This window comes from Eptesicus fuscus, chromosome 1 (assembly GCF_027574615.1).
Source record: "Eptesicus fuscus isolate TK198812 chromosome 1, DD_ASM_mEF_20220401, whole genome shotgun sequence".
NCBI classification, from domain to species: Eukaryota; Metazoa; Chordata; class Mammalia; order Chiroptera; family Vespertilionidae; genus Eptesicus; species Eptesicus fuscus.
Window position 1 is genome coordinate 127,824,304 of NC_072473.1, and position 13,379 is coordinate 127,837,682.

At 44.0% G+C, this 13,379-nt stretch overlaps 1 protein-coding gene across 1 annotated transcript in view; it reads left to right on the forward strand.

Moving 5' to 3' along the window:
* HUWE1 (HECT, UBA and WWE domain containing E3 ubiquitin protein ligase 1) overlaps positions 1 to 1,979 on the forward strand; it is a 138,630-nt gene extending 136,651 nt beyond the window's left edge. The window contains exons 84-85 of the mRNA XM_054713817.1: positions 5 to 195; positions 771 to 1,979. Coding sequence (XP_054569792.1) covers positions 5 to 195; positions 771 to 873 — 294 coding nt within the window. The 3' untranslated portion in view covers positions 874 to 1,979. The remainder of the gene's footprint in view (positions 1 to 4; positions 196 to 770) is intronic.
* Positions 1,980 to 13,379: the final 11,400 nt, after the last annotated feature.

Genomic DNA, 13,379 nt, shown 5'->3' on the forward strand with positions numbered 1-13,379 from the left:
CCAGATTCAATGGTTCTGGAGAGCATTGCGTTCTTTTGACCAAGCTGACCGTGCCAAGTTCCTCCAGTTTGTCACGGGGACTTCCAAGGTACCCCTCCAAGGCTTTGCTGCCCTCGAAGGCATGAATGGAATTCAGAAGTTTCAGATTCATCGAGATGACAGGTCCACAGATCGCCTGCCTTCAGCTCACACATGGTAAGAAGAGAAGCATTCAGATGAAGTTTGCATTTATGCCAACTTTAGGCCCCTACTCAAGGTTAGGAACTTTGGTCTGCCTCTGGCTACCCTGCCCCTGGGGCAGCTCCCATTTGGTGGGTTTTTGGAGAGGCTGGTGTCTGAGATGAGAAGTTGGCCCAGACTCACAGTGGGGGGCTGGGGAGACAGTGCAGATAACCACCACCAAATGAGACCACAGTGTATTCCAGGGCTCAGTGTGGTTGGAGCGCGGAGTTAGAGTTGCAGGGAGCACAAAGCTAAAGAACTCAGCAGGGGTCAGATCACCAGTGACCCCGAATGCCTCCTTGGAGCTTGCACGTTGGCCCATAGATGAGACCATGGTGTTTAAGCAACAGGGTCAGGTTTACGTTTTAGGTGCCTGATGGCCAGTAATGGGGCCAGGTTAGAGGAGGGCAGACCAGGCTAGGACAAAATTGGGAGTCCACAAGAGGCGAGGAATAGGTTCCCTCAGGGAGGGGTCAAGTGGGCATCATGGGAACATGGGGATTTGATTGTCATCTTTCATTAGGAACTAATCTTTCTTCTTTCCCCAGTTTCAATCAGCTGGACCTGCCTGCCTATGAGAGCTTTGAGAAGCTCCGCCACATGCTACTATTGGCCATCCAGGAGTGCTCTGAAGGCTTTGGGCTGGCCTAGTGAGCCCCATAACTGTGGGGGTTTTCTACCGTTGTTGGACCTGGGAAGGGGGGGGTGAGAACAAAATGAACGGGAAAGGAAATGTTGATACCAATAAATGAAATCCACCAACTCACCATGTGTGTGTCCCAGCTGCCCCAACCTTCTCCAGTGCATACCTGTTCCCTTTCTCCTGCTCATTCTTTCTTCCCTCCCCCTTTTTCTCACCTCCTCTCCCCATTCCATGCCGTCCATGATCCCCGGCCCATGTGTTTAAAGGCAGTAGCCTTTGCAGGGACCTATTTGTCCCAACTGTTTGAACAGTGTGCTCCTCAGAGTCTGTGTTCAGAAGGATTTGCTGCATTGAGACTTGAAACCTTTGGATAGGGGAAAAATTATATATATATATATTTTTTTGTTCTGTTTGCATTTCTTAATTTGTGCTTGGAATGTGTTGATGTGCACAGCTAATGATTCAATGCGAGACAAGATTGGCGTCTGTGTTGTGGAGGTTTCAAATAAAGAGCACTCTTCATAACTCACTTTTCACAATGGAGTTTTTTTCCAACTTAAAAGAAACAAAACAACCCTCGAGCACGTGCTAGACATCTGGAGAAAAGATCCAGATGGGCGCTCCAGAAAACCATCTCTGCCGTCACCACGGTGTACCCTCCTCCTCCAAAGTTGGTCTTCCTGTAGTCAGGAGAGAGATTCGACCACCGGGAGCTGGGCGAGTCTGTTTTAAGAATGGGACCTGCACTTGGGAGTGGTGATGGTGTTGCAGCCAAGGACAAAGCATCATGCTCGAGAGGAACAAACCAGTAGAACTCACCGCCTTCTTTGGTGAGCCTTTACAACAGTCTTAAGTCCGGCTCCATTTAGAATTTTTATTTCATCTGTTAATGTTTTAGTTTCTTTTTAACAAATTTCAAATAGTTGACAAGCTCTCTAGGAAAACAGTCTGACCATCCTTTTGGTTGTGTTGTCTGCCTGTCTGTCTGCCAGTCTGTTCACAGATCACCCAATAGTCTCTTGTGGTTTTTACTCCATCCAACCCTTAAAGCCAATCTACGGACTTTGGTTCCAGCCTCCAAAGAAAAAATAAATAAAAGTTTAGTTAGAAAAATAACCCCAAGTGGTGCTTGCTTTGTGTGGTTTTTCTCATTCTCTGAGGCTCTGCATAAAGGTTTTCCCCTTGACCATGTTTCAGAGTGTGGATCTAGGAAAGCAGTTGTGTGTTCTTAACCTATACCTTTGGTCCCGGTGCAAATGGCTACTGGACATCCTCTCCCTTTTTTCAAAATTCAAACTTGTCTGTCTGGCCCTGCTGGTGACAGAGAAGATAGATGACTCAACCCTGTCCCTGCTACTGAGCTTCCAGTCAAGGGGAAGAAACTGGTCAGTTCCGTGACTGATGTAGGAAGGGGGTCCTTGGTTCCTCTACTGGAAGATCAGTGAAGACTCCGTTGTCAGTGGCACTTGGGATCCATCAACTTAAGAACTGGTTCTTTGGAAAATCAAAGTAGAATAAAGCTCTCACATTTAAATTTGAAAAGGGTTGGGAGTTGGGTGTTAAAGCTGGGCATACAGGTGAAATAACCCTAAAGGAAATAAAAGTTAATAACTCGATGGCATACTACAAAAACCTAACTTGACCAAGTATGATTTGCCTTTGGGATGTGCGTATGGTGTAATATTAATCCCCTCAATGTGAAATGAGAAAAATCCTATCAAAAAGATACAAAACACTTGCTAACACTCAATAACTATTCCTAGCAACTTAAAGGTAAAGACACTACCTTAATAAGGTAATCTCAGCTGAAGCCGGTTTAGCTCAGTGGGTAGAGCGTCGGCCTGCAGACTGAAGGGTCCCGGGTTCGATTCCGGTCAAGGGCATGTACCTTGGTTGCGGGCACATCCCCAGTGGGGGGTGTGCAGGAGGCAACTGATGAATGTTTCTCATTGATGTTTCTAACTCTCCCTCTCCCTCTCCCTCTCTAAAAAATCAATAAAATATATTTTTTAAAAAATAAGGTAATCTCGGACCAAGAGCCAACATCACACCAGGAGCATAGGTTGCCAGTTATCAGCATTAGCACTGTTCTGCTCGTTCTAACCATGAAGTAAAGCAGGAAACAAGTATAACTTGACTATGCTAAACCAAGAGAAGTTGTTAGAACTTAAAACAGTCCAGCAAGAGGCTTGGTTATAATGAACAAAATACTTGTGGACATTTATTGTCCAACAAGTATAAATAAGTTGTAATAAAATCATACAGTGGGATCCTAAACAACATTAAAATGTATTGCATGTATCAACATGCATAATCCCAATGGCACGCAAAAAGTATGAGGCTTATTTAAAATTTACCAACACCCAGGCTGGTGTGCTCTGGTTGAGCATCAACCTATGAGCCAGGATGTCACAGTTCAATTCCCCAGTAGGGGGCGTGCAGGAGGCAGTCAATAACACTGATGTTTCTATTTCTGATCAGTAAAAAATTTTAATAAAGTTACAAACAAAACTACATATGTATGTACCAAGAACATAAAAACCACATCCATATGTATGAAGGGTATAAAAACCCATGCATGAGTATAACTAGTGCATGATATTCAGGATGAGCAAGGGGGGCCATAAGGGGACACGGCTGGGAAGAGGGCTTCAACTACATTGGTGATGTTTTGTTAAGCTGTACTGGGTATATGGCTCTTCCTTATAATACTATACTGTATAATACTTTATAACATATGTCTGAAATGGTTCATAATAAGTTTTATAAACAACTTGTTAAATTTCACAATGCATTTGGGGGTAGGTAGCAGGAAGTCAATGACAGGCGGGCCTAATTCTACATGAAGGCTAATAACTGCTTGCATGATAAGATTAAATGTCTCTTTTTGTCCCCTAATTTCTTCCACTGATCTGTGCATTGATTACCACAGGTTATCTCCTTATTAAATTAGTCTCCGTCTCTTATAATTAGGGTGACCATATAATGTATCATCCAAAGTTGGAGAGATTTAAGAATAATAAATGATGCTATTAATAATTATGCTGAGACACAGATGCAGACAAACGAGATAAACTGTGATTTATGGCTCTATATTTAGGATGCATATCTGTCTTGGCTGGGAAACAATTATTACCCATCATAAAGAATTTTATTGAGCACTTACCATGTACTGAAAACACTGAGAAGTCTCTGCTTTCCAGAAATTCACTGAAGGGAAAGAGGCAGATGATAGGAAAGTGTAGGAGGAAATGGGTACACAAAGACACTTAATGGTGTGGCTCAGTGGTTGAGTGTCGACCCATGAACCAGAAGGTCACGGTTTAATTCCCGGTCAGGGCACATGCCCAGGTTGTGGGCTCGATCCCCGGTGGGGCCTGCAGGAGGCAGTTGATTTGGTGATTCTGTCTCATCATTGATGTTTCTGTCTCTCCACCTCTCCCTCTCTGAAGTCAATAAAAGATATTTTTAAACTACAAAAGACAGCATAATGGAAAAGACATATATTTGACTACTAAAATGTTGGCAACACCATCAACAGAATTTAAAAGCAATGACAGCCCGGCTGGTGTTGCTCAGTGGTTGACCATTGACCTAGAAACCAAAAGGTCACAGTTGGATTCCGGTCAGGATACATGGCAGGTTTCAAGCTCGATCCCCAGTAGGGGGTGTGCAGGAAGCAACTGATCAATATTTTTCACATCAATGTTTCTCTCCCTTCCCTTCCTCTCTCTTTAAAATCAATTTTAAAAATATATCCTCAGGTGATGATTTAAAAAAAAAATGACAATCTAGGAAAAGATACATCTCTAACAGGTAATCCTTAATTTTATATATATATAAAATTTATATATATATATATATATATATTATATATATATATATATATATATATATATATATATATCTCTTACAAATCACTAAGAGACTGATTCCCCAATAGAAAAATATGCAAGGACATATAAAGGCAATTCACAAAAGAAGAAATATAAATGAACAATAAGCATATAAAATTCCTAACCTCTGTGATAATGACTATTACCTATGTAATAATCGAAGATCCATTTCGTTAAATCTCAATGAAAACCACTTACCAAACTGAAATATATACATGCATGTGTTAACACAGGTGGGAGAGAATGTGAGAAATTGGCACCACTTTTCTCATGTAATTTTGTAGTGTCTACCGACGAGCAAAGCGGCCCCTGACTTCTGGGAGCCGGCCCGGCATGCACAGACCTTGGTGTTCTGTTCAACATAAATATTTCAGACAAGGTCATTCTGTGACAGATTAAGAAAATTAAAACAACTCCATAATAATGTCTGAACACAGAACATAAGCATTGTCCAAACCACAAAAATGAACCAAACATTCCCTATCCTGATTAATATAAGGGACTGCTGTTTTTTGCTTAAGCATCTCTCTAGCCTGCCCTCTCTATAGAGAAGATGCACAAACATAACCCTAAAATTACCCCTACTTCTGGATAGTATTCAATCTAGAGCAAAACCGCACTTCCTTAAACTGTCCCCAAATCATGGAGCGTAAGCCCAGATCCGCTGGCAGTTCCCCATGCTGAGCTCAGAGCAGGTTCATGATCCTGGCTGTAGCCAGCATGGGCAGACACTAGGAAGAACCTTGAAACATACATAGTAAGGTGCTAAATAGTATGCATCCTCTACTTCTGATAACGCTTTCTAATATTCACAAATTGAGGCGGAGTCCGGCAGCCCAAACTTGTTGGCTTGCAGACACAACATGGCGTGTGTGTGCATGCGCACACTAATGTGAACGGTTTGAGGTGGACATGTCTTGACCTTCCTCTTTTATTGATTTTTTTTTTTGAGAGCCACACAGGTCAGGGCACCAGCCCTCCTTTTTGTTGTTGTTAATCTTCATCTGAGAATATTTTTTCCATTGATTTTTATTTTTTATTTTATTTTTTAATATATATTTTTATTGATTTTAGAGAGAAGGGAGAGAGAAACATCAATGATGAGAATCACTGATCAGCTGCTTCCTGCATGCCCCACACTGGGGATCGAGCCCACAACCCAGGCATGTGCCCTTGACTGGAATCAGTCCGCAGGCCGACGCTCTATCCACTGAGCCAAACCAGCTAGGGCTCCATTGATTTTTAGAGAGAGTGGAAGGGAGGGAAGGAGGGAGGGGGAGAGAGAGAGAGAAAAGAGAGAACCTGCAACCCAGGTATGTGCCCTTGACCAGGAATCGAACCTGAGACCCTTTGGTGTGTGGGCTGGCGCTCTAGCCACTTAGCAACACCAGGCAGGGCAACACCACTCCTTTTTGTTGCTTCTGTCCTTCTGCTTTGTTCACTCAGTCATTCAACAAACATTTATTGAGCACTTACTATGTGCCAGGCATAAATTCCTACCATCATGAAGCTGACATTCTAATGGGGAAGGCAGAGAATCAATACATCAGAGAGTAAATGACTTTTCTTCTTCTCTGAAGAAAAATAAAGCGAAGTAAAAGGACAGAGAGTTGAGGAGGGAGCCCATTTTAGCTGGGGTGGTCAAGGAAGGCCTCTGAGGAGGTGACAGTTGACGTTGAGGACATGCTTGGAAGAAGTGAGGGTATAAGCCACTGGGGGATCTCAAGGAAGAATGTTCCAGGCAGAGGGAACAGCCAGTGTAAAGGGTCCCAACACATGACACCTAGAATAAGGTGACCAGACGTCCCGCTTTTGGCGGGACAGTCCCGATTTTTAACAATTTGTCCCGCGTCCCGCGGTGTTTTAAAAAAGTCCCGATTTTTGGAAAGAATGCACGACAAGCTAGGGAACGGCGGGAGAACGGGAAGGGAATATACGGTTTTCGGCGGCCCTGTGGCTATTTAGCCAGGATATGAGTTTTATATTATTTTTGTTAATTTTATCATGTTAAACTTTAATAATAACAAATAATTGTTGAGAACTGATTATCGAGAACTGCTTATCAAAGTTCGCATTGTTGAGCAGTTGTTAGAATTCGACCACCATTGTTTGGACTTAATGAACAATGGCATTTTTTGGGATTGGCAATGACGAAAACATTTTGTAACTGTCTCTCAGACGATACACATTGTACTGCGTGCTAGTAAGCTAGTTAAACAAGTGATGTCATTACAAATCAGCTATTCAGATAATTTAGGGTAAGTTATTTATTTATTTCATAAACACATAAATTTTCTTGAATTTAGCAGACAGTCCTCGTATTATTTATATTTTATAGTGGCGGCAAAAAGTCTAGCGCCAGCCTTGAAAGTGACACTTACGACTTACGTTACAGCAAATTCATGACCTTTTAAACAACGACAGCAATCTGCTAAAAAAAATTCACTCAAATGAGAAATATGCCAAAGAATAAAATAATACTATACATAATTTTTAGTTATTATATTTGTAAATTGTACTTATGTTGAAATTTAAAAATATATATTACAATACTATTTTTGCGTTCTATGAAAATTTTTGTTGCTCCATATAGACCAAATTTTTAATCAAGAATCCCCCCCCCCCCACACTTCCCGGTCAATGGTGTCCCGCTTTACCAATGTTCAAATCTGGTCACTTTACCCTAGAAGCAAGAGCAGTGGAGCTCCGGGGAGTGAGTGATGAGTACATAGAAATTGAGGTCAGAGGAACAGGGGCCAGATCCCAGGGCTTTTACTCTAAGATGGGAAACCACCAAAGCTTACCAGCCGTGATCTGAAACGTCTACAGCTGCTCAGAGAGTAGGTGGGAGGGGCCAGCGTGGAGGCGGGAGAGCCTGAGGAGGTGGCTGCTCTGTCTTCCAGGTAGGACACGGTTACCTACCAGGACTTCAAAAATAGAGCTTAATAGGCTTATATAGGCGCGGGCCATACAAAGCACTGTTAAAGGGATAGGGACCTGGAGGCCTGAGGTGAGCCAGAGTCGAACCCTTGAAGCTTGAGAGTTTTGTTTCAATGATGATAATGGTGATGGTGGTGGTGGTGAGGGTTTTGTTGTCTGTTTTTCACCGTAAGCATGTATTTCTGCAATTCAAAATAAATAGCCTAGTTTTAGAGGGCATGTTTTGCCTCTTTCCCCTCCTAGATGCAATCTGTAGGAACTAGAGGCATCCTGTCCAGTCCTCCATGACACCCAACTTGTCCTGGTTTGCCCGGGACCTCCTCAGTTTCAGTAGTGAAAGGCCCATGTCCTAGGAGTTCCATCCCCCTCTGTGAGCCAAATTGCTCCTTGGGCTGTGAGAGTAGGAGGCGGGGCTTCCCCAGCCTCCAGCCCATGGCAGATCACGACATGAAGCCCAGGTCCGGTCTGTCCAGCAACCCTTCCTCTCTCTAAAAAAAAAAAAAAAAATCAATAAAAGAGGTCTCTCGTGTTCTGGTCTCAGCCTATCAATAACCAATGTGGCTGGACCAGCCCTTATGGTTCTTATTATGATTACAAGATGCCCTTCAGCAAGAACCATGAGAAAACTTGAAAAAGATACAAGTTTGTTACTTACAAGAACTGGAAATGACACAGCACATCTGGGGCCACACAGAGCTGAGAGAGCAAGAGCGAGAGCACAGTTCTGGGGTTTTACTTTTATGGGGTTGAAGGTGGAGGCCTGGGGTTTTGCAGGCTCGCTCTTTATTGGTGAATTTAAAACGTAAGAGTGGGAACTGAAAATGATGAGGCACCTGGCTCTTTAGTCCGGAGGCTGTCACTGTGGTTATCGGAGACAGCTGCCTTCAAATGGATGCCTCTTTGAAATGGATGCCTCAGCAACCAAAGCTTGAAAAGCAACGGTCGGGGTATACACAACAGAGTCTTTTGCTAAAATGTTTTGCCTAGGTAGTTCACATTTTTATGGTATGTTTTTAATTTCATTTCAACTTCTGGCTATGAATTGAGAATATATAGAAATACTCTTGAAAAAGAAGAACAAAGCTGGAGGTATCACACTACCTGGTAAACTATACTACAAGGCTATAGTAATCAAAACAGCATGGTACTGGCATAAAAACAGACACATAGACCAATGGAACAGAATAGAGGGCCCAGAAATAAACCCATGCTTGTATGATCAACTAATATTTCACAAAGGAAGCAAGCACATACCATGGGGTAAAGACAGTCTATTTGATAAATTATGTTGGGAAAATTGGCAGATACATGCAGAAAATGAAACTAGGCCAACTTCTTATACCATATACAAGAATAAACTCAATGGATTAAAAACTTAAATGTAAGACCTGACCTGAAATCATAAACAAGAAAACATAGGCAGTAAAATCTCAGAAAGTTCTTGTAGCAATATTTTTTTTCTGACATATCTTCTGAGGAAGGGAAACAAAAGAAAAAATAACCAAATGGGACTATATAAAACTAAAAAGGTTTTGCACAGCAAGGAAAACCATCAATAAAATGAAAAGACAACCTACTGAATGGAAGAAAATATTCGCCAATAAGACATCTGATATGGAATTAATATCCAAAATTTATGAAGAACATATACAACTCAACGCAAGAAAATAACCCAATTAAAAAGTGGGCAGAAGACCTGAATAGACACTTCTCCAAAGAAGACATACGAATGACCAACAGACATAGGAAATCATCAGAGAAATGCAAATTAAAACCACAATGAGCTCCCTAGCTGGTTTGCCTCAGTGGATAGAGTGTCAGCCTGCAGACTGAAGGGCCCCAGGTTCGATTCTGATCAAGGGCACATGCCTGTATTGCGGGCTCGATTCTCAGTGGGGGGCATGTAGGAGGCAGCCGATCAATGATTCTCTCTCATCATTGATGTTTCTGTACCTCTCTCCCTCTCCCTTCCCTCTGAAATGAATAAAAATATTTTTTAATTATAACCACAATGAGCTATCACCTCATACCAGTCAGCATGTCTGTCATTAATAAATCAGCAAACAAATATTGGCAAGGATGCGGAGAAAAGGGAACCCTCATGCACTGTTGGTGGGAATGTAGATTAGTGCAGCCACTGTGAAAAGCAGTGTGAGGTTCCTCAAAAATTCAAAATGGAATTGACTTATGACCAAGCGATTTCACTTCTGGAAATATATCCAAAGAAATCTGAAACACTAATTGAAAAGAATATATGCACCCCCATGTTCATTGCAGCACTGTTTACAATAGCCAAGATATGAAAGCAACCCAAGTGCCCATCTGGATAGCCCAGCCGGCGTGGCTCAGTGGTTGAGTGTCAACCTATGAACCAGGAGGTTATGGTTTGATCCCTTCCTCTCTGAAACCAATAAAAATATATTTTTAAAAAATAGATGAGAGGATAGAAAAGCTGTGGTCCATGTACACAATGGAATACTACTCTGCCATAAAAAATAATGAAACATTACCTTTTGCAACAGACAGCATGGATGGACCTAGAAGGTATTATGCTCAGTGAAATAAGTCAGACAAATACAAATACCGTATGTTTCACTTATATGTGGTGTCTAAAGAATAAAATAGCCCTCACCGGTTTGGCTCAGTGGATAAAGCATCGGCCTGCAGACTGAAGGGTCCCGGGTTCGATTCTGATCAAGGGCACATGCCTGGGTTGCAGGCTCAATCCCCAGCAGGGGGCGTGCAGGAAGCAGCAGATCAATGATTCTCTCTCATCCTTGATATTTCTCTCTCTCTCCCTCTCTTTTCCTCTCTGAAATCAATAAACATATAAAATTTTTAAAAAGAACAACATAGAAGCAGACTCATAGATGCAGAGAGCAGATGGCCAGCAGAGGAGGGCAGTTGGGAGGAACCAGGTCTGCAAGGGAGGGCAGTTGGGGGCGATCAAGCCTGCAGGGGAGGGCAGTTAGGGGTGACTAAGCCTGCAGAGGAGGGAAGTTGGGGTGACCATGCCTGCAGGGAAGGGCAGTTGGGAGGGACCCAGGCCTGTAGGGGAGAGCAGTTAGGGGTGACCAGGCCTGTAGGGGAGGGCAGTTAAGGGCAAACAGGCTGGCAGGGGAGCAGTTAGGCATCAAACAGGCTGGCAGGGGAGTAGTTAGGGGGTGATCAGGCTGACAGGCAGAAGCAGTTAGGGGCAATCAGGAAGGCAGGCAGGCGAGCAGTTGGGAGCCAGCAGTCCTGGATTGTAGAGGAATATCCGGCTAGGATCGGGCCTAAACGAGCAGCCGGACATCCCTCGAGGGGTCCCAGATTGGAGAGTGTGCAGGCTGGGCTGAGGGACAACCCCCCTCATGCACAAATTTCATGCACCAGGCCTCTAGTATTGTAATAACTATGTATGGTGCTAGGTGGATAATTGAATTATCAGGGGTGCCACTCTGTAAAGTACCTGATTGTCTAACCACTTTGCATCTGAAATTAATACAGAATAATATTGAATGTAAACTGCAATTGAAAAAAACATTGAAAAAATAAATACAATTGATTTTTTTAATTAAACATAAATCTTGCAATCTAGCTAACCTCAGGATATTTTAGATTTTTATAGATTCCATAGGATTTTCTACATAGACAAGCATATTTTGTGCAAGTGAAGACAGTTTTACTTCTTCTTTTCCAGTCAGTCTGCCTTTTATTTCTTTTTCTTGCTCTATTGCCCTGGCTGAACCTCCAGTAAAATGTTAAATAGAAATGGTGGGAGTAAATATCCTTGACTTTTTCCTGATCTTAGGGTGAAAACACAATTTTACCTTTAACCCTTTGCACTTGCTTGCTTTTTCTCGATTCCTGCTACTGATGCTAACCGTGTCGAGTCACACTTGACATCCGAGTGCAAAGGTTAAAAATGAAATAAATTATAGTTTTATGTAGGTTCCCTTTATCAGGTTGAGGAAGCCCCAAATTTTTTAATTATCTAAGAGATTATTTTTTTGTTTCCTTTTCTTTAATCAGAAATGGATGTTGGATTTTTTCAAATGCTTTATTGGCATCAATTTAGATGATCATATGGTTTTACTTTCTTAGTTGATAAGATGGTGAATTACAATGATTGATTTTCAAATGTTAAAACAACCACATATTCCTGGGATTAAACCCCATTTGGTCATAATGTATTACTCTTTTTATATATTGTATTGGATTGGATTTGCTCAAATTTTGTTAAAAACTCATCTATATCCCTGACCGGTTTGGCTCAGTGGATAGAGTGTCGGCCTGCGGATTGAAGGGTCCCAGGTTCAATTCCAGTCAAGGGCATGTACCTTGGTTGCAGACACATCCCGAGTAGGGAGTGTGAAGGAGGCAGCTGATAGATGTTTCTAACTCTATATCCCTCTCCCTTCTCTCTGTAAAAAATCAATAAAATATATTTTTTAAAAACCCTCATCTATCTATATATATATATAAAAGCCCAGCGACCATTACGGTGGAATGGCCGGAACAACCGGAACAACCAGACACTCAACACAGGAGCTGCCCCCTGGTGGTCAGTGCATTCCCACAGTGGGAGCGCCACTCAGCAAGAAGCCGGGCTCATGGCTGGTGAGTGCAGGGGTGGCAGGAGCCTCTCCCACCTGTGCAGCAGCACTAAGGAGTGACAAACCAAGTGGTAAGGAGGGAGCAGGCAGGCAGTAAGGAGCGAGCAGACAGGCAGTAAGAAGCAAGCAGGCAGGCGGTAAGGAGCGAGCAGATGGGGAGCAGGCCTAAGCCAGCAGGCGAACATCCCCTGAGGGTGCAGGCCAGGCTGAGGGACCCCTCTCCCTCCAGTGCACAAATGTTGTGCACCAGGCCTCTAGTCCTATCTAATAAAAAAGTAATATGCAAATTGACTGTCACTCCAAGACACAAGATGGCTTCCCCCATGTGGACACAAGATGGCCGCCACAAGATGGCCTGCAGAGGAGGGCAGTTGTGGGAAGTTAGGGGTGACCAGGCCAGCAGAGGAGGGCAGTTGTGGGGGACCAGGCCTGCAGGGGAGGGCAGTTGGGGGGGACCAGGCCTGAGGGGAGGGCAGTTAGGGGAAATCAGGCAATCAGGGAGGGCAGTTAGGGGTGACCGGGCCAGCAGAGGAGGGCAGTTGGGGGAGACCAGGTCAGCAGGGGAGGACAATTGGGGTGGGACAAGGCCTGCAGGGGAGGACAGTTGGGGGGGACCCAGGCCTGCAGGGAGGGCAGTTGGGTGGGGACCAGACCTGCAGTGGAGTACAGTTGCGGGGAGGACTAGGCCTGCAGTGGAGTACAGTTGAGGGGGACCCATGCCTGCAGGGGAGGGCAGTTGTGGGCATCAGGCCAGCAGGGAGGGAAGTTAGTGGTTACCAGGTCAGCAGAGGAGGGCAGTTGGGGGAGACCAGGCCAGCAGGGGAGGACAATTGGGGTGGGACAAGGCCTGCAGGGGAGGACAGTTGGGGGGGACCCAGGCCTGCAGGGAAGGGCATTTGGGGGGTGGCAAGGCCTGCAGGGAAGGACAGTTGTGGGGTGGGACCCAGGCCTGCAGGGGAGGGCAGTTGGGGGGAACCAGGCCAGCAGGGGAGGGAAGTTTGGGGGGACCAGGTCTGCAGGGGAGGGCAGTTAGGAGCCAGCAGTCCTGGATTGTGAGAGGGATGTCCGACTGCCCATTTA